The 27,201-nt window shown below is 40.7% G+C and overlaps 1 protein-coding gene across 4 annotated transcripts in view; it reads right to left on the bottom strand.

The window, feature by feature from the left end:
* Positions 1-27,201, bottom strand: part of cacna2d2a (calcium channel, voltage-dependent, alpha 2/delta subunit 2a) — a 214,157-nt gene that overhangs the window by 146,018 nt on the left and 40,938 nt on the right. For all 4 annotated transcript variants that reach the window (XM_070549925.1, XM_070549926.1, XM_054730345.2 and 1 more), the window contains exon 3: positions 11,931-12,047. In XM_070549925.1, coding sequence (XP_070406026.1) covers positions 11,931-12,047 — 117 coding nt within the window. The remainder of the gene's footprint in view (positions 1-11,930; positions 12,048-27,201) is intronic.

Raw genomic sequence — 27,201 nt, 5'->3', positions numbered from 1 at the left:
ATAAGCCAGAGGTGAAGTTTATGCTTTTAACAAGAAATGTCATAAATGATCATCAGGGCTGAAGTGAAATCTAATCCAGATCAGTCCAGGTCAGAATTATCATCTCATCTGTCTCATGATCAGCAGCAGCTGGATGTTTATGGCCACAACATTTCAAATGAAGCACACTCCTTTTATGTCTTGTGTTTGCTCACGATCCATATTTGCATCTAGAAACCGTTTCTCCTCCATGGATGTACCTGCCTGTCAGAGCGTTTAGCCGCTGGTTGGTCAGCTGATGCTGCTGTCAGTTATTGCGGGAATGTGTACGGTGTAGGGAAACAGTTTTAATTTCTCTCCTCTGCCTGAGCTGATGGTGACGTGTGGCGCGCCTCGCGGCAGTGATGCGCCTTTTGCACAAAATGCGGCCCTTCATGGAGCTCGTGCCAGACTGTGGATGACTGATGTTAGAGGACACACAGATATCTTTTCAGAAATCTCCGAGATTTAGACTAATGAATACCTGGAAATTTTACCGGTATGCACAGTACCCTAGGAAAAGTACTGGCATGCTGAAAGGTTATTTTTAGAAGTGGCGGCGGTGCTGGTACCGGTCCAATGCACTGCTCTCTGTCCCGAAAGGACGAGTCTGATGATCTGATTATCAGAACCTGATCATCACGATCCGTTCCTGACAGCCGCTGTTTCTCCCTCCCCAACCCACCCCACGTGCCCGGCATTGCACGCTGCACGATAATTAAACTGGCCCAAAAACTCCACCTTAAAATCATGGAAAAACATCATTACTTTGGAAACACTAAATTAGGCTACAAAGTACAGCTAAAATCTCAACAACGCCAACTTTTACCATCATATATGTTTTAGAGTTTACCTCAAGCTTAAATGTTTACCTTTATAAGGTAAAACGTTCTTGATTATTCAAGTGAGACTGCACTGATTGAACAAAATCACAAAATTGTATGTGAAAAAATAAATAGTTAAAATCAGCCATAAAAACTAGTGGTTTGCTGAGGTTTATAAGCAGTGATACACATGTTGCAGACTCATTAAACCACTAATAATTTTGGCGATAAAAAGTTTGGCTTTTTATTAACTTTTTTATGGTAAAACATATTTCATGAAAAGTCAAAACATCCAACAAACGATGGGCTTGGAAAACTACACATAAACCCCAATGTGAAAACTGAATAACATGATGTGATTTTGCCAACTGGTGCATAAGGTGAGTTTAAAGTTTCCTCTGTTTTTACCCACATAGAGCTTGGCCTACTTCCTCTGTTCCTCCCTGATGGGACCTGTGAGTTATTGCTGCCTCTCACAAGGCCTACAGGAAATGCAAAATCGAATGATTTTGGTTCAAGTATTCATTTTAGTTTCTTAACTTTCATGAAGTGGTGATTGGTCGAGGAGGTTGGGGGATTGTAGTTGTACTCGTTCTGGACACCTTCTGCAGCAGCACATACAAAATGTTCAATGCATGCGAAAGTTCTGACTTGAGACTGGGTTCATTTGCTATTCCTGCCATCTGACCTCCCCACAGCACTGCTCAGACACAGTCATTGTGAAGCCCTTGTAATTCATTAGGCAATCTAAATTAGCACAGGCCATACCAAGGAGTGCACAATATTACTGAGAGCCACTCTACGCCCCAGGGAGGTTAATACTAAGTATACAGATCAAGTGCCAATGTTGTGACGAGGGTAGGGGTGAAGTTTGACTACTTAGGTCAGAAAGCAGGGGTGAAAGTGTAACATATACAGTAAATTGTGTAATGATTCTAGCTACAAATAGCAAACACTACCTGTAATGATTGAGAGATGGACGTTGGTCAGGACTTCGTCTACACTGAAGTCTACCCAGTCCAGGGCAACAGTAGCTCAGGAGGTAGAGCAGGTTGTCCAGTAATCGGAGGGTTGATCGATCCCAGCCCCTGCCAGAGAATGCCGCTGTTGTGTCCTTGGGCAAGACACCTAACCCTCCTTGCTTGCTAGTTGTGGTTCGAGGGACCGATGGTGCAAAAGCTCGGCAGCCTCATCTCTGTCAGTATGGCTACAGCTGGGCTACATTGTAGCTCATCACTACCAGGGAGGGAATGTGTGTGTGCATGGGTGACTGACTGTGTTGTAAAGCACCTTTGGGGGTTCAAGAACTCTAGAAGGCAATATATCAAATACAGGCCATTTTTTACAAATGAAGGTGCCATACTGGCCTATGGTGGTATTCATTAATCCATCTATGTTCTAATCATCACCTATGGCAGGGCTATTCAATTCCGGGCTGTTACGAGCCCAGTGAGTTTTGGCCCCTGCATGAGAAGGCCAGCAGCCCAATGGGCCATTCCCAGATGGTTTTCCTGCTGCTGAAGATTCAGCACCTTGGAGAGTGGTGATTCAACCACTGGATCAAGTGTGTTGAAGCAAAGAAGCCACTAAAATGTGCTGGATACTGGCCCTCAAGGCCCTGAATTGAATAGCGTTGACCTATGGTCATGAAATTCCAATGATAACTAAAATAATGAAATCCAGAATAAGGGAGCAGATGCAAGGTTCCATCTGTGGGTTTCTGGGCTCATAATGGGTGAAAAACTTCCTGAAGGAGGTCTCAGTAGGATACACCTAAAATCTCGGTTCGGTACATACCTTTATTTATATGTAAGAGGTATATTGTATACTGCTAAGTGTAGTTTCAGTCTTGTTTAGCATTATTATGATTGCTAGGCGACAGGACATACACCAATGTAAGACCGGCAAATTTCACAGCTGTTCACTTCCAGTCTTCCGAATCAACAAAGGATCCGGTGTCTGCTACCTACACCAGCCTACCTGGACCTTGTAGGTCCGGTCTTCAAAGGATGTAGCCCCTGAATTTGAACACGGCTGCTCGCTGGCTAGTGGCTAATGTGTGCAACACAGTTACATGTTGAAGAGCAATCCTTGGAACAGCCAATTTTTTGCAATACAAGTATTGATGTACCAGTAAAAATTTTAAAGTGCAGCATGTAGAAAATATTAAACAGAATGCCCTATATGCACGATATACTATATAGGAGTTTTCCACCAAACATATTCCAGTGTTAGGTCTGGTGCTAGAGCTGGTTCTTAAAATGGAAACAGCAAAGAACCAGTTTGGTTTTCCAGACAGAAAGCCAACTTGAAACCACAATCATTAAACAAGCTCTGAAGAGCAACTCACACATACATGGGTCAGCGTAGAGAAAACAAGGGACAGAAGTGTTTATCTGGTAAAAAACAATCCCCAGCAGCAAGTACTGCGTTCATTCATAAAACCAACTTCAGATAAAAGGAGCTTCACTTTACTAATCCCCCCCTTTAGTTCTCTTTGCTATCACAGGACAATCAGGATCTAGCTACAGCTCAATCTGGTCTCTAAAGCTTCACAGTGGTCCGACAGCCAGAACCTTTTCCTTTTTTCATGTGAACTGATGGGCTTTTCAAAATAAGAGCTAAATTTAGCTGCTGTAAATTGGTTATTCGTACCGGATGCTCTTAGAGTGAGCCACTGATCCGTGTGACACCTCTCTGGGATGATGACTCAAGACATCAACACTCACCAGGGAGGTGGTCTTTGTCCCAGTGTTACGTCAGTCAGTTATTAAGCTGTTGTTGCTTCTTAGCCCACAATAGATTATAGAGTATGAGTTGCTTATATAAAAGTGAAAAAGAAGATTTTTCATTAATTATCACACCACTAAGTGATGTTTGGTTTAATGTAAACATTAAACTGTGAATAGAAATGTGGGCAACTTCATTTTATCTGAATTTATCTCTTTTGCAAATCAGTTCCTCTAAGTTCTCCCATTTTAAGTGGGCCAGATTACATTAGATGACTCAACTTAGTTATTTTTAGTCCCAAGGATGCAAGGTTTCAAAGTTTCTGGGAAGCTCTTCAAATAAGAATAATGATCTTTACTGGACATGTTGTGTTATTAATGCAACAATAAGTTTAACAACTATGCATATCAACTGTCTTTTTAAGATATCCTTTAAAAACTGTTCTATTCCAGTGTCATCTGTCACAAAAACAGATAAAAAATGACAGATTTAGTACAACAAGGTCATAAAAAGAAAGCACCTGACCCAGAATCTGATGCTGCCATTTGTTTTGTTTATTGCCAAATATAATTCTGCCTGTTTCTTTAGTGGAAATGTGATTTACCATTTCAGATGTCACAGTCATGCAGTGTAAAGATGTTGGTACACTACAGAGAGCTGAGGTGAGGGAGTGAGTGGGTTCTAATGTTCACACCTGAGTCATTATGTGTGCACTGACACTTCTTTCAGGATGCATGTTGGCAGAGCACACACCGTGTGAGAGTCAGTGTCTCTGTGAATTATTAATCAATGTAACATAATGACAAACGACTTTGAAGAGGCGCGACCCTCCCCATCACTGACCTGGCTGTGTCATCTTGGTTTCCGCAATCTGGAGGAGACGTAGACCCGTGAAGTTTGAATGATTAATACTGTCAAGCACACTTGTGTCCCTGCACAATGTCCGGTCCGAGTTCTCCTGCAATCTCTCCTGATCAATATCAGCGCAGTCACAGCACATCTCTCTCTTTTTATTTTTTATTTCTGGTCCCACGTGTTTACTTTCCACTATCTTCTTTGAGTCATCACTAACTTTGTCAATTTGTTATTTTTAAAATCTGACATATTTGGTTTGTTTCTTCTAGGTTTAAAACAAAGCCACGTTTTCCCCAAACTAATAACGTTTATTACAATTAGTCGTCACACGCTGGTGAAACTTGTTCTCCGTATTTGACCCAACACAAGCCTGAAGGAGTTCTGCCGTGTGGTGGAGTTGCTAATGCTAACAGTTAGCTTCTACTACCCAAGAGGTTCTCTGCTGATTCATGAACGCTAAATTAACATCAGACTTCCCCGTTGCGTGTCAAGATGGGTGAGTCCATGAATGTTAAGTGACAGTGTAACGTCGATCTGTCGGACTTTTCTGAGCATTTTTCTGTGTATTTTCTGTCTGAAGCTAATGCAGGAGATAGGTGTAGGAGACTATTTTCACGTTCAGTCTGCATGTTGAACTCAGAGGAACTGATCATTTTCAGTGAACCTGTTCTTTCAGAGTGCTATGATCAGGACCAATCCTAACGTAAGACAAGGCAGTTTCTTTCTTTCCGTTTACTGTCCTCCATCTTTTCTGTCTTCTTAACACTTATTTGCTTAATCTTCCTCCCTTTTTTTTATTTCCGCAGCTCTGCCTTGTGGCCATCCAAACCCAATAATCAACCCATTGGATTGCTGAGCATATATTCTTCAAACAGCATAAATACAGAGGTGTTCATTCTTCAGCTGTAAGTGGGATTGGAGTAGTATTGAGATCTGTGTAATTGGATTATACCAATCTTAGTCCCCCTCCTTTTTCATCAGTTCCCTCTGTGAAATCATAATGTACAAGCTTTGGCAGCGGTAGTTTCACTGCACAGTTGATGGAAATGTAGCATGATCTCTGTCTGCAGCTCATGGCCTTGCCTTTCCTCACTCAGGCTGCAGAAGCTGCTGAACATGCAGCTGGATCCTGCCTGGCTTAAACAGCAGACACGACGACAAAGGTTCTACAGAGCCCAGCTCAGCTTAAACATCCATGGCAATCCTAGGGAACATCACAAACTGAAGCAAAGAGGAGATGAGGACCCAGATCAGTGCTGGAGGTAGAAGGGAATCCCACCTGCTTAGGTTCAGCCTTGTGAAGGATTAAGTGGACCATCTGGGTTGAAAGACCAGTTAAAGCAACGTTTCTGCAGAATGTGTGATTCTGTTTGGATACAGATCATTTTCTATGCATGCAAAGAACTTGCCGTTAAACATTCAGTTAAAATACATGAGAGTGTTTATTTTCTGTAGATAAAATTCATTTGATGGAAAATAAAACATAAATTATAAATATAAGATTTATCTCCTGGAGGTAAAAGCTCAACACAAGCACACCAACAATGATACGTTTTCTCTTTATTCACATAAGATCGACTTTGACATCACCTGAAGTCCTTACATCCCTCAAATAAAAACATGAAGCCCAGTGGCAGCTGCAACTATCTCACTTCCAAACATCAGAGCATTCCTTCAAACTGATCTGACAAAGTAAAAGAGACATGCAAGAAAATAAACTGTAGTCTAACAGCAGCATGCTTCAGCTAGCTGAGGTTTATGCTACGTTTTGAATTTGGCACAAACCATGGAATCAGATCATTGTTTAAGATGACTAAAGCCAGAGGCAAGAAGGGAAGAGCAGGCATGGCTGGTGAGGGGAGGAGATTAAGACAAGGGAAGAAAGAGAATAAACATTGGGTAGGCTTTTGACGAAAAGTAAGTCAGCTTAGATAGTTTCCATTTTTAGAACGAGGGGCACAAAGAGTGCGTCGTACTTCCTATGATACTTTAGATATGCCTTGCTCTACTGATTATGCACCAAATGTTGACATTCCAGCTTTAAAGCTCAGTGCTAAAGAAATGTGCATTAATTACCCCCCATTTTTTTAGCTGCAACAAATTGCATTTTCAAAAAAGCAAAAATTAAAATCTCATCTGTCAGATTTTAGTCGCCCACATTCCAACAACACATGAGTTGCTTTGCTGTACATAAAAAAGTCCTGCTAATTTAAGAACCAACTACATTTATGACAGACATTATCAGTAAATAATATTTTGAGTCAATGTGTATTTTCTCATTAGAAATATAAACATGAATCACAACAAATCACCCGGAGCTGTATTTAAATAGGCTGTAGAAGAATAATTTCTTCCCTGCTTTCACACATGCACGCACGGACACGCGCGCGCGCGCACACACACACACACACACACACACTTCTTTTTTTTTAATGTGTAGAAATTTTAGGGACTAAATAACCATTACAGGGGGCAGAAACGGTCTGGAATATAAAACACTGTCTTTCTCCAGCAGATCAGAGTTTGAGACATTCTTATCTGCAGACTGCATTAAGACATGACTTTCACTCTCCTACCTGCATGAATAATAAGTCCACATGAATTTATCCTGAATAGTCACTTTTAGTGGAAATAAATAAAAATCAAAAGCTGCTTAAATGAAATAAATTGGCTTGTGGCGTGTTTCTTTTTGAGGTTTTAAATGATTAATTAGACCTTATTTGAATTTTCATGTTCATTTTAACACACGGCAGGATGTATATTCTTTCTTCCATTTCTTTTTTCCCTACCTTTACACCTCCCCACCCCCACCCCGCTTGCTGCTCGTTTTTAAATCTATGAATGTTCTGAACATCATTTTCTTGATTTTTTTCCACGCCCCAGGGAGACATTCTCATTCCAGACCCTCTCCTTCCCTTTTTCACCTCATTTCCTCCCTCCTGAGTCTGAAACTCTCAGGCAGGATGTGAGATGACAGTGTGACCAGTGGAGGTAACAGTGTGGGTGTTGTGTTACATGCACATACGTACATATATGCGTTTACATATGCATACACATGTGCGTGTGTGTGTGTGTGTGTGTGTGTGTGTGTGTGTGTGTGTGTGTGTGTGTGTGTGTGTGTTCGAGTAGACTCAAAGAAGCAAAAGAAGTGAAGAAAAAAAATGTTTAGAAAAAATTGAGGTGGAAGGTCGCTGCCACTCCAAGTCCAATCCTACATTTGGCCACAAGAGATGCCCAGTAACACTTTCTTCACTTTAAGGATTCAAGCAGTAGAATTAACTATGCCTTTCAGAGACTTCTGAGCCATACTGTGAGTCTGCCTCATTTTATCCCGCAAGACCTTATGCTCCTATAAGATATACACCCCTGCTTCTTTTTAGGGATTAAAATGTTATCAAAAATATCAGTGCTCAGCTCTGGGTGACCAGACTTGAGCAGAACCAAAAAGAAAGAAGGTGGAAGTCACCTCTATTCTTAAAAGTACCATATGGATAAAGTTCTCCCTAGAGCTCAAACACATACAGATGAAACTGGAACATGAATATAAGCGATGAGTTCAGAAGAAGATATGGTGTGGTGGTATTAACTTGTATAATTGGCCACCTAGAAGGGAGTGTGGTGTTACATTGCATGTAATTTATTGCATTTTAGGGGTTTTCTGATATTTGTTCATAGGTTAAACATTGCTATTATGAAATTAACAGATAACTGCTCAAACAAAAGCGTTATAATAACACAGTAATGTTAGAAAAGTCACATCCACCCCTGCAATATTATCTTTATTCTACCAACATGCAGGGCCCATCAGGGCTTGATGCAGGGGACCATCCAGCCGAACAAAGCTGTACAGAAGAAGGAAGGTGTTGCAATATTCCCATCATTGTCATGAATCACAAGCTTCCTACAATATCCAGTCAACTGTGTCTCAGGCTGTTCTTCCACAGTGTGTCCTGTCATTTCCACTACAACAGCTTTTTTATTGTAACAAACCGCCCAACTTTAAGCATCATCCTGATTCTAGCTTGTGCTTCTTCTTCATTTCTTTATACTGCATATTTCTGAGTTCAATCACAGTAGTGATATGTCTTTATTCATTTGGTTGACATTAGAGGATATGGGCTGTTTCCCCAACCAGGACTTGGATAAGTGGAAAACAATGAAGTACAGTCTAAGGAATGAAATGTTGAATTTACTTAACCAAGTTATATCAACTGGTTCCACTAAACCTAGTTGCTTAAATGTAAATGGTAAAATACATTTACTTTTATCATAGCAAAACATATATACATAAAAATGTATTACTCTTTGCCTTTAAGCTACTAGTGGAACCAGTTCACATAAGGTGGTTAAAAGAGCAAGATCTAAACATTCTTCAGTGAAATTATTACAAATGAGGCTAATGTATCAATCATGCTGGGGGATTATTCTCCTTTCAAAAAAATAAAAGGGACACAGTGTTTACAATCTTTGACCTTGTGGTGTTGTCGAGTCTGCTCCGAGCTAACGCTGCAGCGCCGGCATTTGTAGTTTGACACCAGCTGGAAAAAAGCTTCAGAGTTGTTCAAAGAATCAAAGCCAGTAAATAGGAGTGACCCAGAAGTTATTGCTTGTAAACCTAAGAAGCCAAGCCACTTTTAAAAAAATCTATTGGGTGAAGGTTAGAGGTTAATGTTGGGCTAACACTGCTAACGGTGAGTTTGTTGTAAATAATCGGCACTAAAAATATCTTAAACTACTTTTCAATAACCAGCAACTTGGTATTACAGTGAAATGTTTGTGTGAAGTGAATAATCAGTGAAGTGTTTTACTTCCTTTAATGAGTCATTCTGAACTACAACAGTAAGAGAGCAAACAACCATGCTTCCTCCAACGCTGGCATATCACTGTTGTAAATGTAGTAAGTGCTCCTTTCAAGTGCTATCACCAGATATGACAATGTATTTACCAGAGGTGTGGACTTGAGTCACATGACTTGGACTCGAATCAGACTCAAGTCATTATTTTAATGACTTCTGACTTGACTTGATAAAATCTAAAAAGACTTACAACTTGACTCGGACTTGGACACCAATGACTTGTGACTTGAATCGACTTGCATCTGTTGCCTTGATGATGACTTGAGCATATTTGATATTTTAGCACAAAAGTTGCATGACATGGACAAAAATCATAAATCATTATTCGTTCTGGGTTTGATCTTGTTCTGCTAAATGGAGCAGCACTTTGTTTATAATCAACTTCAGTTGCACTTCCTGCTTGTTTGAGCAAATAAATGAAGCTTTAAGAAGCTTTATTACTGGAATTTACTTATTATCATTATCATTAAATTGAAGTTGGATAAATGATTTGATTATGACTTAAAAATTCAAAGTTAAGGACTTGGACTTGACTTGGACTTCCACATCATTGCATTTGGACTCGACTTGGACTTGATTGACTTTGATTTAAACTTGACTCAAGACTTGACTGGAAAGACTTGTGACTTGTGACTGACAAAGCAATGACTTGGTCACACCTCTGGTATTTACCTAGGTATCAACCTAATGTGAATGACTCGTCTTTGCTTCCCATCTAGAATCTTTGGTGCTGATCCGTAACTGGCAACAGCTGTGAAACTTACAAGTCGGCAGTGAGAAAGTAAGTTTTTGCTCAGAAAAATGGGCTCTAGTAACCAAATTTGACCTCAGGATTTTTTCTTACATATTGCACCTTTAAAGGGCAAATCACACTCTGGGTGGAGTCTTACTTACCCATGAGTTGCCTGGTGGATGAGGTTTTTACGACTTCTGATGTTTTAAAATCACCATTATTGCATGCAGGTACGGTATGTAAGCAGGACTTCCAGCCCACATAAGCTCAGACTGAAACTTCAGAAGGATATCAAGGCTTTTTTTCTCAAAAACGAGCACTATATCCATCTTTCTCTGCACTCTTACTGTTTCAGCTTATTAGTAAAGATACATTTGAGCTCAGATGCTCAAGGACTCAAAGTATAGTACATTGCTATTTTTGTTGTTTTTGTGACATAAATGCACTTTAAGCGTATGTAGCTCTGATTTTGAACTCTACAGCTCTCCTATTAGAGAGCTTAAACGAGTCTGTGTTGGTACATCTAGTAGATATAAAAACTCTAAACATCATTCTCTACATTGCAGCGAAAATAAACGACTAAAAAGCAAGCCTATCTGGGACTTATATGCTCTTAAAATATAATTTTAGGCCATTTAACCCTCTGGAGGCAGGTGTTGCAGATTTGCAACAGTTAAAACCTACCTGGTTATTCCACATACGTATTTCATGAGCATTTTTTAATTCAGACGTACCCTTGAAAGACTTAGTTGTTCGTCCTTTTATCAAAACGTAATTTGAGCCTAAGAGGGTTAAAAAATACTTACCTTTTGATAATGAGCATCTAATTACAATGTTCTGTGACTTCTTAAAATTAAAAATCAATTGTTTACACTTTTCTCATTTCCCTTCATAACACTCCTCTTTCCTGCTTCTCCATCCCCATCCTACCTCTCCTCCAGGAGGTTAGAGGTTTCCCTCTGGGAGAGCAATATACATTTTTAACTAATCACAGGGCTGTCTGAGCACAACTGTGGTAATAATTTTATACCAAAACACAGGACACTGAAATGATAACCTCTCCACAGGCTGTATAAACAGAACACACACCTCAAATATTAAAATGAGTGAAAAAATAACCAAACTAATGCTGGGAAACTAAATGATAATTGTCTCAGTTGTTGACAGATTATAATTAGCTTTTACTGTATTACAGATGCTAATTATTGTTCCCTCAATAGAAGCTCAAAGTGAAGAAATGAAAAGGTTCGCCAAACCGGTGTAAAGACATTAAGTTTACTAACCTGGTGGATCTATGATAAGTAAGAAATATCATCAATTAAAAGCTATTTCGTGTTTTGTTTTCCTTTATTCTTTTAAATAAAAGCCATTTATTTCTTTATATATCATCATTTTATATCCAGTCAGACTGATGGGATTATAAGAAGTGATAACATGTAATATATTTTTTTAAATTATTATTATAGTATCAATTACAGAAAAAAATGACATCAAAATACTGAATTTTTAATGAAAGGCATTTGTTGTAAGCGACGGACGGACCTCTTCCTTAATGTCTGCTGAGCCTGATAGAGCGGCTTTATGCTAAATCATGACACGGGGAGCAAAGCCTAATTACACACCGACCCCCATGTAGCCCGCCGACAGGGTCACTGCTCTTACTGGAGGAAGCAAGTCAACCAAAACCCAGAGATAAGAAGCACTTTATCTGTCATGTTTATCTCTCTCTCTCTCTGTGTGTGTGTGTGTGTGTGTGTGTGTGTGTGTGTGTGTGTGTGTGTGTGCGTGCGTGCGTGCGTGCGTGCGTGTGTGTGTGTGTGTGTGTGTGTTTGTGTGTGTGTGTGTGTGTGTGTGGTCAGTGAGGCGCAGCGTGTGTTTGCAGACAGGTGTTACTGTTTGCCAGGTATCCCTTACCTCCAGGGCTTTCCTCTTGCTGCTTAGCAGCTTGGAGATGTCCCTCGCCACTCTCTCTACCAAGTCCTTGGGGTTGTTTCTCTTGATTTCAAACTGGCTCTTCTTCTCATTATAAATCTGCAGGATGGAGAACACAGGGAGTCAAAGGTTTAGTAACTGTGGCATTAGTTTAATTAAAAAAGATCACAGAGGGGCTGCTTGTTCATTCTCAGGGTAGCTCAGACAGCGGTAAACATTTACTGTGGAGTAGGCAGTCTGCAGCCTGTCATTATGCCCAAGAGCACCGGCGCTATAGAAGAATTAAACACAGAAGAGAATCTTAATGGTCAAGCTTTTAGCTAGCCAGATGCAGTCAGGACCAAATTAAGTAAGCAAACACTCCAGCAGATTCTTGTTGCTGTTGGGTGGAAACCGTCTGTCTGTACGGCTGAAATCAAATCAACGTTTATTACTGTAGTACTTTAAAACAACTACTTGTTGACCAAAGTGCTTTACAGAGATAAAAACACATTAAACTGGCTAGGATAAAGCAGGAAATAAATTAGTCACAGCAGTCGAGTAAATGATAAAAAAGAATATACAGGAATAAATATAGAAAAGAATACAAATTAAAAAAGGATTTAAAAATATAAAAATACAGAGACAGTCACACTCTAAAAGCCAAAGAACAGAAGTCTGTTTTAAGCGCCTCGTGATTTTATAAGCGCCTCGTGATTTTTATCTTGAGAGGCGCTATAGAAATGATATTTTCTTCTTCTTCTTCTTTTTAGACACAACTTAGGCCTAGTCCACACGTAGCCGGGGTTTTTTGAAAACGAATATCCACCCCTCCAAAAACTTGCATCCACACCACCGCGTTTTAAAAACAAACTCTGTCCACGCGTACTGGATAAATACGTTGTTAAGGACATGCCAGACCTGTAGGCGGCAGTACTTCCCCCGTTCTTAACCTCGTCCTTCGTCTGTGGTCTTCCGCAAGGAGCAGTAATTCCGCTTGCAAAAACAAACAAGCAAAAAGCGCTTGGACAATTGATGGATCGGGTAGTGACAGAGCGCAGCTCTGAGGGCTTCCATGATGTCGGCTAGTGTAAACACAGGTCGCACACGTGATGTCAGCATTTTTTTGTCGCGGAAAGTGACGTTGCGGACCTTAAAACTCCGGTTTTGTCTGTCCACACGCAGACACCCAAAACGGAGAAAACGCAGCTCTTCACTTTGGCCGGAGTTTTTAAAAAGATCTGTTTTCGTGTGAAAAAACTCCATTTTCGTGTGGATGACAGGCCAAAACGGAGAAAATTATCTACGTTTTGGCAGATCCCCGGCTACGTGTGGACAGGGCCTCAATCTGAGGCAGTTCTGATCCTGTATGTTTAGGGGCACATACTGCAAAAAACCCGCTCCCCCAACATTTATGTTTGATCTAGGAGCTTCAAAAGCATTTTAAGCAGATGACCTGAGGCCTGTTGCTGGTTATTATTGATTGGGGTCAAATAGCATGGAGCCAGACTGTTTAAAAACAAAAAGTCAGTCAATTAAAATCTATCTGAATTTGAACTAGAATCCAGTGGAGAGAGGGCAAAACAGGAGAGACATGTTCGAATTTCCCTTTGCTCATCAGAAGGCGAGCATTTAGGACTGCCTGAAGATACATATTATAGGATGTCTCTCAGCTGTCTAGGGAACCCCTTGGGATTATTCTGGAGGAGCTGGTCCAAGTGGCTGAGGAGAGGGAAGTCGGAGCCTCCTGGATTTGGCTGCTGCCTCCTCGGCACGACCCCGGATAAGTGGAGGAAAATGGATGGATGATATTAACATCTTTGTTGTTTAAATCTAACTTATCAAGATGCTGAGTTTGTAGAAATGTTTAAGGATCACAATCAGTGACTGGGATGTTAGAGAAGGAGGAGCATCCAGGAGTCCATTATCGGAAACTTGGACCCCTGATAGAAGATGCTGCTTGTGAGTTTAGTTTGCCTCCCTGTGGGAGTTAGAAAGGCTGAGTCAGGAATCAGAACTCTTTCTGGAGTCTACAGCAGAGTGAAACATGAGGGACTACCATATATCCTGCACCATAACACCCACTTCCACACAATGAAACCATTTAGTATAGAGAAGCTAGAAAAGGGCAACCTTTATATTATAATGCAGTTAAGATCTACTTCAGCATGAAGTGCTGCATTTGCAGGATGTTTTACTGCTACAATAGCACAGAGTGCTTTAGTGGTTCTATGCGTCTGAAGATAATCACCTAAACTCTTCACTTATGAGGATATAATGCAGTCTACTTTACTGGGAAAAGCTATACTTTAAAAGTTAAGCTCATTGGTGGATGAAAACTGAAAAAATGAAGCCACATTATGCAGATTAAACACTTTGTGAAGCTAATTATCACATTTGATTAGATTAGTGTTGGGTTGAATTGTTGTTTTTTTGTTTGTTTATATGATCTTTTTTGTTTTCAATATATCTTCTTTTTCTTTTGTTTATTGTGTATTTTAATCATGCTTACATTTTGTGATTAGTCAACTTATTTACTTTACTTTATAATATCCAGAATATTGATGAGTTATGAGAATTCACAAAAACATATCAAGAGATTTTTATAATATGTGGAAAGTGTCAGGAACAAAAGTAAAATAAAGCTCATTTGAAAAAAAAAACTCTTTATGTGCAGTGTGTAATATTAAGTATAACTGTCAGTGCTACAGTATCTCCCTCTCTCCTGCAGCCGTGCACATGACAGATTGCCTTTTTGATGCCTGTGGGCTACTGTAGCTGCAGTACCATCTTTCAACTGTGTGGTGCAAAAGAGTTTTCAGACACTGGGCCTTTACATTTTTTTTTTAGAAAAACTAAATTATTTCCATTTCTTCAAAAGCACACACAAAAAGCTGGTGTGTGCTGTTTTCTGTGCATGACCCCCTAAGTAGCCCAAAATGCTCACGTTTTACATGTCAGAGGGGACTGATAGGTTCACGTGCTTAGAAAGATAAAAAACCCTTTCAACATGATCTAACTCTGTCAAACTAAAAGGTGTTCAGTAGCTGTTTAATTCCACTGTCCCACTGAGTGTGCAAACATGGTCAAAATACTAAACCCACACCATCAGAGCACTCCAAGGGTCTGCTTTTAGCTCAAAGGATCAAACAACACTTCTCAAAGTGAAATATTAGGATGTGCAAAAATAGATGGGCCATTCTTTCAGACTACAGGGGGAAATGTGAGGAAACATGCAAACTCCACATTGAACTGAACTCCACTAAGCAGCTCGGTTATGCAACACAACACAAACTTGTTAATAATTCACACGATATTTAGTCAATACCTCTCAGCTCTAAAAGAGGCAGTCCTCAGACCTGAGACCAATAATTAGAGAAACACACACACACAAACTAAAACCTCATTTCAGACAGACTTTTTTTTTAGACGTGGGAAGCCTTTAATGGAATCCTTTTAAACCTTAAAACAAAAGCAATGTTTTCTCCCCTCCACAGAAAAACTACTAAACCATGACTCTTTTAGTGCAGCTTTCTTCAACTCAATTTAAAAACCATGGCAAATCTGTTTAAAAAGCAATGTTCATTCCCGTAATGTGTCTCTCTACATTTTGGAGCCACAGCATTTTGGAAGATTCGTGGCAGTTTAGACAATACGTTTCTTTTTCAATTTTAAAAATAAAAGCAACAAAAAAAATGAAGAAAATCAATGCATCTCAGGTCATCTAAAAGTAGGGATGTGTATTGGTGAATTAATGGCGATACGATACGTCTCACGATACAGGAGAGACAATACAATATATCACGATATATTGCAAAACATTCAGTCAGACAAGTGTTTAGTGTTTTTTAGACTGAATTTAATATAGAAGAATTCAATAAACAGTCCAAACTCATGCGCAACATGAGGTCTCTGAACCATAACAGAGGGATTTACATTTCAATGATGGAAACGAAACCCGTTGCACACTGCTGTCAACTAGTGGCCGGCGTTTGAATTTCACCAAAAGAAAAGAAAATACACAAATGTTTGCATATAAATTCTTACAAAAATTAGATACACAGCTTTTTAATATCGATATAATATAGCTATGAAAATTATCACGATCTATAGCGATATCGATATTTTCAATACACAGCTTTTGAATATTGAAATAATATTGCTGAAAAAAGTTCACGATAAATTGCCATATCAACATTTTCTTACATCCCTATCTAAAAGTTTCAGTTTTTCACCAAACATAACATCATATTTTACATGATATGTGGTATTGAAGGGATTTGTTTTAGTGGCCTAAGGATCAGGTCTCTCAGGGTTTCCCTTACATAGGCGCAGCCGTGGCGGGCCGCCACGGCTGAAATCCCACCGCCACGCCTACAAGATCCCAAGTTTTTTTGTTTTTGTTGGCGCCGTTTCCCGAAGAAGCAGCGGGAACTACTATGTTGTCGCTTGTGATCACAACTGGCAGGCAGCAAGGAGGAGCAGGCAGGGCAGGGTGAAGTTACAGCATAAGTTACTGAGTTTAAAATTAGAAAGGTAGCAGTGGATATAATGCTTTTTGGTTTACATGTTTCAACAGCATTAAGATAAACGAGTGTTGACGATCTTGACAGGGTTTCCTCCAGTGCTTATTAGGCCAGATTTTCCTCCCCCCACCAGGCTAAGCATCACTTATTCATGTAAAATTTATTTATTTTTTCATGTCTGACTTTAACCGCATCTAATACTGTATTATGGCGTGAGCGCAACAGCAACGACTTAAGATAGATGTGTGAGCAGCCTGAGAGGTCGGGTGTTTTCATCTGAACCCTTAAAACCTCCAGCAGGCTACGTTGCACTATTGACGTGTTATCGCGCGGCGTTAACAACTTAGCGACGTGACATGACTCGGAGAAAGCGTAAAAACACGGACGCTTCTTCTGAAGCGGGAAAATAACACCTCTTAAGCAGAGCACGACGTCGCCTCTGCTCGTTCACCCTCTGCCGAGCTGGACTGAGCTCGATAACATTGACCCAGCACAGCCACTGGGTCGTTGGAGCTGCCCCGTGACTGCCTGATGGAAAACCAGCGGGTTTAATCAGACTCGTAAAGTTTCTTGTTTTTGCTGGGGACCCCCTGTATTTTACCGCTCCCTCCTGCAGTCTTCCCCTATTAAAATTTAAAATGATTCTGTAAATTCCGTGTATCAATAGAAAAAATCTCTGCCTCTGCCAGCTGCAGTAAATGTAGTCTCCAAATAATAAATAAGAGGAGCATTCATCTGTGTATCTCCTTTGATCCGCATTAGTGATATTCTCAGCACCAGAACAGTGAAGCAAAGAAACAGATTCCTGAGTTTTTTAGTAATTTTATTTATTAGGTGCATCTGACCTGTTCTATTGTTCTCTGAAATGAGATCAAATTAGTGCTTCTATGGGTTGTCTCCACTCTGCACTAGAAAATTTTACTTTACTTAGAGACTTGTCATAATTTCTCCCCAAGCCCCCCCACCAACCCCCTAACACACACCCCCACCACCCCCACCACCCCCCCACCCCCAACCACCCCCACCCCCACCCCCACCCCGCCACAGCTGGAAAAATTCCTAGGGGAAACACTGTCTCTACTCTTTGAAGATAATGTGGTTCTGTTGGCTTCATCAGAATTTGATCTACAGCTTTCGCTGGGGCAGTTCGCAGCTGAGTATGAAGCAGCAGAGACCATGGTCTTGAGCCAGAAAGGGGTAGCATGCCTTCTCCAGGTCAGGGATGACGTCCTACCCCAAGTGGAGGAGTTCAAGTGTTTCTTGTTCACAAGTACAGGGAAGATGGATTGGGAGAACATTAGGTGGATTGGCGCTGCATCTGCAGTGATGCAGGTGTTGTGCCGATCTGTCGTGGTGAAGAGAGAGCTGAGCCAGAAGGTGAAGCTCTCGATTTACTGGTCGATCTACGTTCCTACCCTCAGCTATGGTCATGAGATTTGGGTAGTGACAGAAAGAATGAGATTGGGGATAAGAGAGGCCAAACTGAGTTATCCCTTAACGATAGGGTGAAAAGCTCGATAATCTGGGAGGGGCTCGGGGTAGAACTGCTGCTCCTCCACATCGAGAGAAGCCAGTTGAGGTGGCTTGGGCATCTAGTTAGGATGCCTCCTGTAAGGTTTCCTGGGCACGTCCTTCCAGGACGAGATTAAAAGAAATACCCAGGACATGATGGAGGGGCTATGTTTGAGGAGCTGGCCCAAGTGGTTGGGGAGAGAGAAATCTGGACCTCTCTGCTTAGAGGAGGAAAATGGATGGATGGATATTCATACAAACATTTTAATAAAAACAACTGTCTGAAGTAATTTCCATCATTGAGGGTATTGAATGTATTCCTGTGTAAAGTATAAATGTGTTTTCTGCTACTAGAGTGTACTCATCAAACATCCTCATAAGAAAGAATGCCCTACTTAATCACATTGTCAAAGCTCTGAGTCCATAAACCTCTGGGAAATTAAGACAGCTACTGTCAGTGTGGCCAAAATGTTTGGAAATTAGCTCCCGCTGCACACACTCAGCTATGAATCCACGTAAAACCAGAATTACTATCAATGCTATTGCTTACGTTTGGTGCTTTTAACTTGAAAGAATAAATGAAAAACATATTGCACTGTGAAAAGTTATGTCTAAATAAATTGTAATTGAACATTGAAACACATCGTTTTAGAATTTTCTTTTATTATTTAGGATTTAACGTCTTGATCGAATGTGCTAAAACGACCCTTTACAGGGATAATGAAACGTCACTCAGACCCCTACCACCCTCTGTGACCAGAATACGACATTTGCAACTTCAGAGTGCCAGACTTAGAAAAAATGGAGCCAACGTGCGTGGTTCTGCAGTCTGCTTCTAGCACATTTCCTTCATGTTTTAGATCATGAACACAGCTGATTTATTTAATTTAGTGATGAATCGTTCCTGTAGACACTAATGAAGACTGGGTGACATTTCAGTTTTCGGATTAAAGTGTTAAAAAGACAAACCCACAGTGGAGGGATAAGTTTTGCTTTCAGATCTACTAAAAGAACACTAGGGAGTGCAAAAAGCAAGCAAAAACTGCACAGTCTTCCTTTATTATTCAACATATCTCCAAAACGTCAATTTTTTCCACCCTTTGACTGCCTGCTCAACCATTTGGTGTAGCATATTTTAAGACACCATATTTAATGGACAGGAGTACTTAACTTAACGAGCCATCTCTACCACTTGGTTGAGTTACGTTGTACTAAAAAAATCCACTAGAAGGCATTGTTTCAGGAAATTGCCGGCCTCATCTGCCATGCTCCCACCAGGAAATCAGAAACAAAAGAATCACTCTGGACACATTGGACTGTTTTGGCAAAAATTTGTAAAGGTAAGTACATTTTCCCACAGTAAAATCATGTCATAGTCTTTGCAGAACATTATTATGTCATTTGATACCAGAAAATAACTGTAATAAATTCTGAATATGTTTTCTAAAACATGCTCAACCAAACGGTTGAGTTGTCAATTGATAGTAAGGTTAGCAAAATTAAGCTAATGTTTAGAAATTTTGTTTTGACATGGTAAATTGACTATTTCCAATGAAATAAAATTATTTAATGATCGTTACATTTAAATATTAAGTGTTTTCATTGTTTTACAGGACAAAGTAGAAAAGATTTACTCTGTCATTGTTTACAAAATATAGTTTTAAATGATAGGTAAAAAATAAAACCATTGCAGTTCATTGAATTTTACAAAACCATCTACAACACCTACAATTTCCTTTTCTTTTACATTTAATAGATGGATTGCAAATCCTTTTATGGAACAAGGCAACACACTTCTCTGGCCCTTGTACCTGAAAATTCTTAGGACTCTGATGGTGAACTGAGTGATGATGACCCTATAGAGCAGGCCTATTCAATTACTTTCCCTACTGGGCCAGATTTCAAAATCATGGATCAGCTTTGGGCCGGATACCCAAATCTTTATTATACATTTTACGGACAACGTTTAAATACTAAATTTTAATATTTTGACTGATATTACCTCCACCACTAATACGACAAAAAAAAAAAGCAATGCACAATGTATTTTATTGCTTTAATGATCTCTATTAATTTACCAGCTGCAGAGCTGGTAATACAAACATTTGTTTTATTAACCTCCAATAACTCAGTCGCAGCTACTAAATAAACATTTACCATAACCATAGCTTGACCGTTATTCTTGCAACTTTAGTGTGAGAGGTGGCACTTTTTGTTTTGAACAAGAAATGGATGTTGGCTCATAGGAGCTGAGTGCAATGCGCAGACAGTAGTGCAGAAAGGATTCAGTGAGAGAGGAGCGCAGGTTTGTTTTGATTGCATTCATATGGGAAAAGCTGGATTCACAAATATAGGTGTATCCAAACATACTGAGAACAGTCACAGCTACATTCTTGAGGTTTGGGAACTGATGGGCATTGATCTGACTCCAAAACTTAGCGGGGCCATTTGTGCGCAGCTCGGGTGGCATCGACTGCATGTCCACCAACTCCAGCAGCAACTGTCCCTCACCGATAGAAGAGACCACTTTCTTAGCTTTGATGGACAATGTTTCCTCAGCAATGGCAGCAAATGGATCTTTCGTTAATTGCATCACCTCTGTAGGAAGTGACAGATCCTCCAGGCGACTGGTGAAGTTGTCCTTCAGTTTCGCGACTAAACCAGTCATTTCTGCCGTGACTTTCGGAGGAGAGGTGGCTTTACGGAGTGTGGGAAAATGTAGCATTCTTTCACCAGTCAAGTCAGTTGTGAACATGTTTAGTTTTGCCTGAAAGGTGCTTGTTTGCTCCACAAGCTGGGCTGGGTCATTGCTGGGTCACAGCTAACCGACATGAATATGTAGAAGCCACACTATGGCAGCTCCAATAGACAGCACCAGTCCATGGGGCGTCTACGTATATATGTCCCTGATTGCTAAAATGGTGTTGTGTTCAAGTGCAATATCAGTGTGGGAATTTAGAAACTTGCATGCTTAAACAGTTTTTCAACAGTTTTTTTTCCGTTGGTGGTTGGGGGATTGGGTGAGGTGGGCCAGCTGGGTAGGGCACGCAGGCCGGATGTGGCCCACGGGCCGCCATTTGAATAGGCCTGCTATAGAGGATTGAGATTTTCAACCCAATTTTGCAGATGATAGTGATTGCTAAGAGTTTTTCATATTTCACTTATCTTAAATGTTCTTTTTAAGTGTTTAGGCCCTGAAATGTCTTCTGAAAGATAAAGTTCGCTCTGCCTCAGTGGGAGATGTTTCAGTGGGGGATGTTAGGTTCTAGCAGCCACCCACGTAACTTGAGACTTCCTCTTTAGAAGGTCCCACCTTAGGTAGAAGTAACGCTGTTCTTGGTTAGAGTAGGACATGAGGAATAGGTCTTTGTCCTCAGGTTGTCTCTCTGAATAAAAGTGCTGTGGTGGGAGTGGACTGCAGAGTTGGGAAGCAATGTTCTGATCACGCTTTCCACTCTCCGCTGCAGCGCATTAAACCTACCAATTTTCTCTGGTGTGCGTTCTTTGGTAAAAAATATACCTAAATGTGATGAAAGCCATTTTGATGTTTCCATGGAAGAAGATGCTCCTTCAACAAGCAGATCAACACAGTTGTCTCGTAAAGAGCAAAAAAAGGAAACACATCCTAAAAACTGTTCCCTTGGAAGAAGCAGAGGATACATTATACCCATCTTCCTTCTCAGTCCCCCCCAAAAAAATGCAAGCAGAATCTGGAAGCATGAAGACATTGAAGAATTACAAGTTCCAGAAGCAAGTTTTAAGCCCCCTGAGGCTCTACAGTCCCCATTCCAGTACTTCAAAATGTTATTCACTGATGAAATGATTTATCATATTTCTTATCATACCAATCTGTATTCTGCTCAAGAGTTGGGGGACACAATCAAGACTAGCCCTAAGGACCTCAGCCAAGTCTACAAGATGGTACCTGCCACTGTTTGGGTACGTGCTTAATCTATGCATTACAAATTCCTGGCTGGTCTACAAAAGTGAGTGTGGACAATTGAATCAAAAACCAATCTCATTGAAAAGATTCTGCCTTGCATTTGCCCATAGCAAGCCAGCATCCAAAGTTGGCGGACCATCTTCCAGCTCTCCACCCCCATCAAAGAAATGCCACATCACAAGACCCTCACAACCACAACCAGATGTGCGATACGACAGCTGTGGGCATTGGCCACTTCACTGTGACAAGCGAGGCCGATGCAGTTACTGTCCAAAGGGTGTGTCAAGATGGAAATGCCAGAAATGCAATGTTTTTCTGTGCTTGAATGCAAATCAGGAATGCTTTGCAGTGTACCACCAGAGGTTCTAATGATCAGGAGGTATTGATGCAGTAGCATCATAAATGAGAAAAGAAAAGAACCAGAAAAATTTCTGTGTGTTCTCTAATTTCCAGTGCAAAGTGGAAATGGTGAATAGGATACTTCCAGAATTTTATGGAAAATAAAAAATGTTTATGCTGTTTCAACACTTCAATGAAAGGTCAGAAGTAAACTTGATTGTTCTGAGCATCTTTTACAGTATTTGTATAAAATGTTTCTGATCTATATTTGTGTTGTTGTTGCTGTTGTTTTTTACACTTTATTAGAATAACTTCCAAAGTTGAAATGGAATCTAACTGTTTGGTGTCTTATTACCAAAACAAAGTGGGTAAAAAATTTAAGTAGTTGTTTTTATTTCAAAATGAGTATCACGCTTACTTTTTTACTCTAGTTGTTATGTCTGTTTTACTTTACTTTTACCATAGAGACACACCTCAACCATTTGGTAGAGGGTAGAAATAAAATAAAAACTATGAAGTGTGTATTAAAAAATATATTGATTGTGATCATTATTGACTAGAAGGAATAGAAAATACTAACAAATAATTTTTTCTTTAGGTTTTTCTTGGTGGGGCAGTCATGATTCTAATTGGAGTCACTTCCTCTTTATTTCCAGAAAACCACTAGTTGCAAGGCCCTAGTGACATAAAAAAGTAAGTTCATGGCAGCAGTTAAAAATATACAAGCAAAAGCCAAAACCGGAACAGACTATTAAAGTGGTCCCCATACCTTTTTCTAAAAAGGACTGATAAGTTGAATGGGAGTGGGTGTGGAGCAAATTAGCAGTGTTAATCAGTTCTGCTGTTGGCTTGAAGCTCTGACACAGAGGCAGCGTTCTGTGTAGGCCTGTCATTCTCACAGGAAAAGAGGAGAGGCGGCTCTGCTGTCAACACCACTCACACCCAACCAAACCTTCTGCCTCTAATGCTCACACAGGACTCGACAGACGTAACCATGCCAATCGGAACCAATATGCCTCCTCTGGCAGCAGGACTAGTTGAGAGCACACACACACACACACACACACACACACACATACACACACACACACACACACACACACACTCCCACGCACATTGAGACATGAAAATTGACTTAAATTCACATCCTCTGTGGCTCATCTACGTCACACTCATTCTCATCATTAGCCATGATGGTTGGGTTCAGCGTGCCAAGCTTTGGGCGTCACCAGGGTCCGAAATTAACACTCGCCACTCGCCAAATGCGAGCAAATTGCTCCATTTGGCGAGTAAATTTTTTAGCTCTATCTGCCACATAGCGAGTAAATGTTTGCACCAAATTAGTTGTTTATCAGTCATCTTCCATGGATTTCTGATACTCCTCCCGCCTGCACGCAACGTACACAAACGTACGCGAAACGTGAGCGCCGCATCCAACGTCATTTCCACCTATCCCATTCAATCAGTTTATCAAGTTAGCAGTTAGCTTCGTGTTAAAACTAGCGGTGAAATGTGGCGGTTTTTAACTGGAGTCAGCCAGCCTTCCAAAGAAAACTCGTCGAACTGGAAGAAAAACCACCAGGACCAGTGGCAACCAGAAGATTTTGTGAAAAGTGGCGAACTGGAGATGGCGGAGTCGTGAGACAATGGCTACATTATGATGGCCACATAGCGTTGCTGCCTTTCACAGAAAACTGTCCCTCGGCATTCTTCAAATATCCAAAAAATGCCCATACTTCCAACTTTGTCGTCTTTGAGGGATAATAAATTTCCCGAGTGCTGCCGTCTCCTCCTGCCATTATTTCAGCTTTAGCTTAAAGAAAGTTTTGGTCGTAAACAACAAAGTGCGCATGTGCCGCAGGCAACTGCAGCAGATGATACGGTGGCTGGTAAGGGTCACCGCGCCTACACCGCAGCCACGGTAATCCACCGAGATAATTTTTTTTTAAAACAAGACGGTTATTATTATTGTCAACTTTTTTACCGGGGTTTACTGCTACACCGGTTACCGTGACAACCCTAGCCCTGACTCACTTTCAGATATTCTCATGGTGCAGCTGTGTTCTCCAGAGATCAAGGACTATGACCCAAATGAGGCTGTAATGCTTTGGCACAAAGACAGTGTCAGAAGCAGGAGGCCAGACTTCATGGACAGAAAAAACAAGGAGTCTGACTAGATTTCAATGAAAGAGTTCATAAAACATCTCTAAAAATAAATAAATAAATAAATAAATAAATAGTAAAAATGACAAAAGAGTTGTTTTTCGTATTAATTGATGTTTTAATTATTTTGTCACGCTGTTTGGAATCAACATAATATAGAATAACATGCTTTAGGTAGATCTAAATCATTTATAATTTTGGCCGGTAAAAAATATGCTTGGCCGGTAGATTTTCATCATCTACCAGCCAACTTGACCGGTGAGTAAAAAATTTAATTTCGGACCCTGGGCATCACTGTAAACATGCAGATGGGAAGACAGAGGGTGGCGGGGCCCCAGAAAATCTCTGTTAAAAGTTCTGTTTGGATTTAGCCCGCTCCAAGTATTCATCACAGAACTCCTCTGTCCTGCAACTCATGTCCTCGGTACTCCTCAGCTTAAATAAAACGCTAAAAAAAACATTAAATGTTCATAATGCTCAATGAAAGCATCTCGTTGCCCTGCCCTTTTTTAAAACTGGTCCTCCTGTCATTCACGCAGCAGAATTTAAACACTAGGAATGGTAATGAAACAATGGGTTTCCAGTACGCCTCAGTGGTTTGGCATAAAGACATTCTCTGTCCTCTCGACATGTCTTTATTGTCAAGAAGTGCTTATTTCTCTGTCAACTCAGCCACAACAAACCACATCTGGCTGCTGCAGCACTGAAAATGTTGACAAAGACAGATGACACATCGTTTAGGAATATTAGTGGGCTCTGCTGGGCAGACCCAACTTCCACAGGCCCCAGGAAAAGTTCAATAAAAGAGAAGACAAAGGGAGGGCAGGGGCCCTTGGACGATCTGGGTAAGAGACAAACCTCTCATAGTTCAACAGGACACAGAGCCTCCAGAGGAGTCCAGTCAGACAAATAAAAAGCAGAAACACTGACTGATTCTGTCAGAATAATGTCTTCTCTGGGAGGTTTTTCTGGCCAAATGAGACAGAGAAGAAGAGAGAGAAAACACATTTGATGACATATTCACCAATGATGGTCAAACTAGACATAAGGCATTGGATTTCTCCTGAGACAAAAACAGCAGCCCTTTAGAAAGATGTTTGTATTTCTGTGGTGTTTTATTTATTTGTTGTTTTATTGCTCCGATGGTACCAGATGCGATAAAACAGCAGCAGCATCTGCGCTGTCTGGATTCCAGACAGTTCACAGCAGAACAAGCAAAGCAAATGACTGATTAGTCCAACTGAACAAATTTTAAAAAGAACATGAAATTGCTGGACTGGAATCGCTGGAGTGGAATCGCTGGACTGGCACTCTGGGGTGACGCCCCCCCCCCCCCCCCCCCCCTATTTAAAAAGGGGGACAGCAGGACGTGTTCCAGCTGCAGAGGGATCACACTCCTGAGCCTCCCTGGTAAAGTCTATTCATGGGGTTCTGGAGAGGAGGGTACGTCGGATTATTGAACCTCGGATTCGGGAGGAGCAATGTGGTTTTTGTCCTGGTCATTGAACACTGGACTAGCTCTACACCCGTAGGAGGATCCTGGAGGGTGCGTGGGGGTTCATCCAACCAATCTACATGTGTTTGTGGATTTGGAGAAGGCATTCAACTGCGTCTCTTGGGAAGCCCTTTGGGGGGAACTCCGGGAGTATGAGATACCAGGCCCTCTGACAAGGGCTGTTAGGTCCCTATATGAACAGTGTCAGAGCTTGGTCCACGGAAGTAAGTCAGGCTCGTTTCCAGGGAGAGTTGGACTCTGCCAAGGTTGTCTTTTGTCACCGATTCCGTTCATAACTTTTATGGACAGGATTTCTAGGTGAAGCCAAGGTGTTGAGGGGATCCTGAGGATCAGGTCTCTGCTGCTTTTTGCAGACGATGTTGTCCTGTAGCTTTCGTTGGCGCAGTTTACAGCCGAGTCTGGGCCTCTCTGCTATGGATAAGCGACTGAAAATGGATGAAACATGAAATTGCAACTTGTCATCAAATATTGCAATGATGGCATTTCTGGGGTGAAAAAAAATCCTAATTTTCCTCATCCCCTTTTTATGTCACACCATCATGATATTCATAATAGTTTAAGAGGCTTAGCATCTCAGATATTATCATTATAACCAATGAGAGTTCCTCTGATTTTAAATACTGCACACTTGGTCCTGATCTAGCAAAAAATAAACAAATAAAATAAATGGGACTATCATGATAGCTAATTACTTTGGTTTTTTTAATGGGTTGTTTTTACTTTTTGTACTTTTTCGTTTATTACCAGGAGTGTAAATCACTAGTTTGATCCTGATATGACACCATATCAATACAGAGAATTGCAATTTGCTAATATCTCAAATTTGGTCGCAATACCATTTTAATGTAATCATTTCCCAGGGGAGAGATAATTCTACAATCCATCTGCTTTGGTAGAACATTACACTGTTTATCCTTTTGAATCTATTATGGCCCACACCTGGTCCTGATCCTAGCAGCTTTTCACTATCACCTTTGTCTCTGTTTTAATGGAGCAGGTGTAAATGACTTTAACCTCATCAGTCTTCTAACCCTGGTGCGGATTTATTCCCCATCAGCGACACCAACAATGGGCTAGAACAAGCCTCGTTCACAGGAACTCCTGCAGATACGGAGCAACAGGAAGCTAACATCACGGTGTCAGATTCCATAGTGGGCTTTTAAAAACCCACGATTCAGCAGCTCTCGGCTGTTTCTGTGGCAAACAAAGAAACATGAGAGATCAATGAGTTTTAGTCATTCAACATTCGACACAAAAGAAAAACAATGCAATCTA

Source organism: Nothobranchius furzeri, chromosome 3, assembly GCF_043380555.1.
Source record: "Nothobranchius furzeri strain GRZ-AD chromosome 3, NfurGRZ-RIMD1, whole genome shotgun sequence".
Classification (NCBI taxonomy): Eukaryota; Metazoa; Chordata; class Actinopteri; order Cyprinodontiformes; family Nothobranchiidae; genus Nothobranchius; species Nothobranchius furzeri.
Note: the sequence above shows the minus strand (reverse complement) of the source record. Positions and strands in the feature narration are given on the sequence as shown.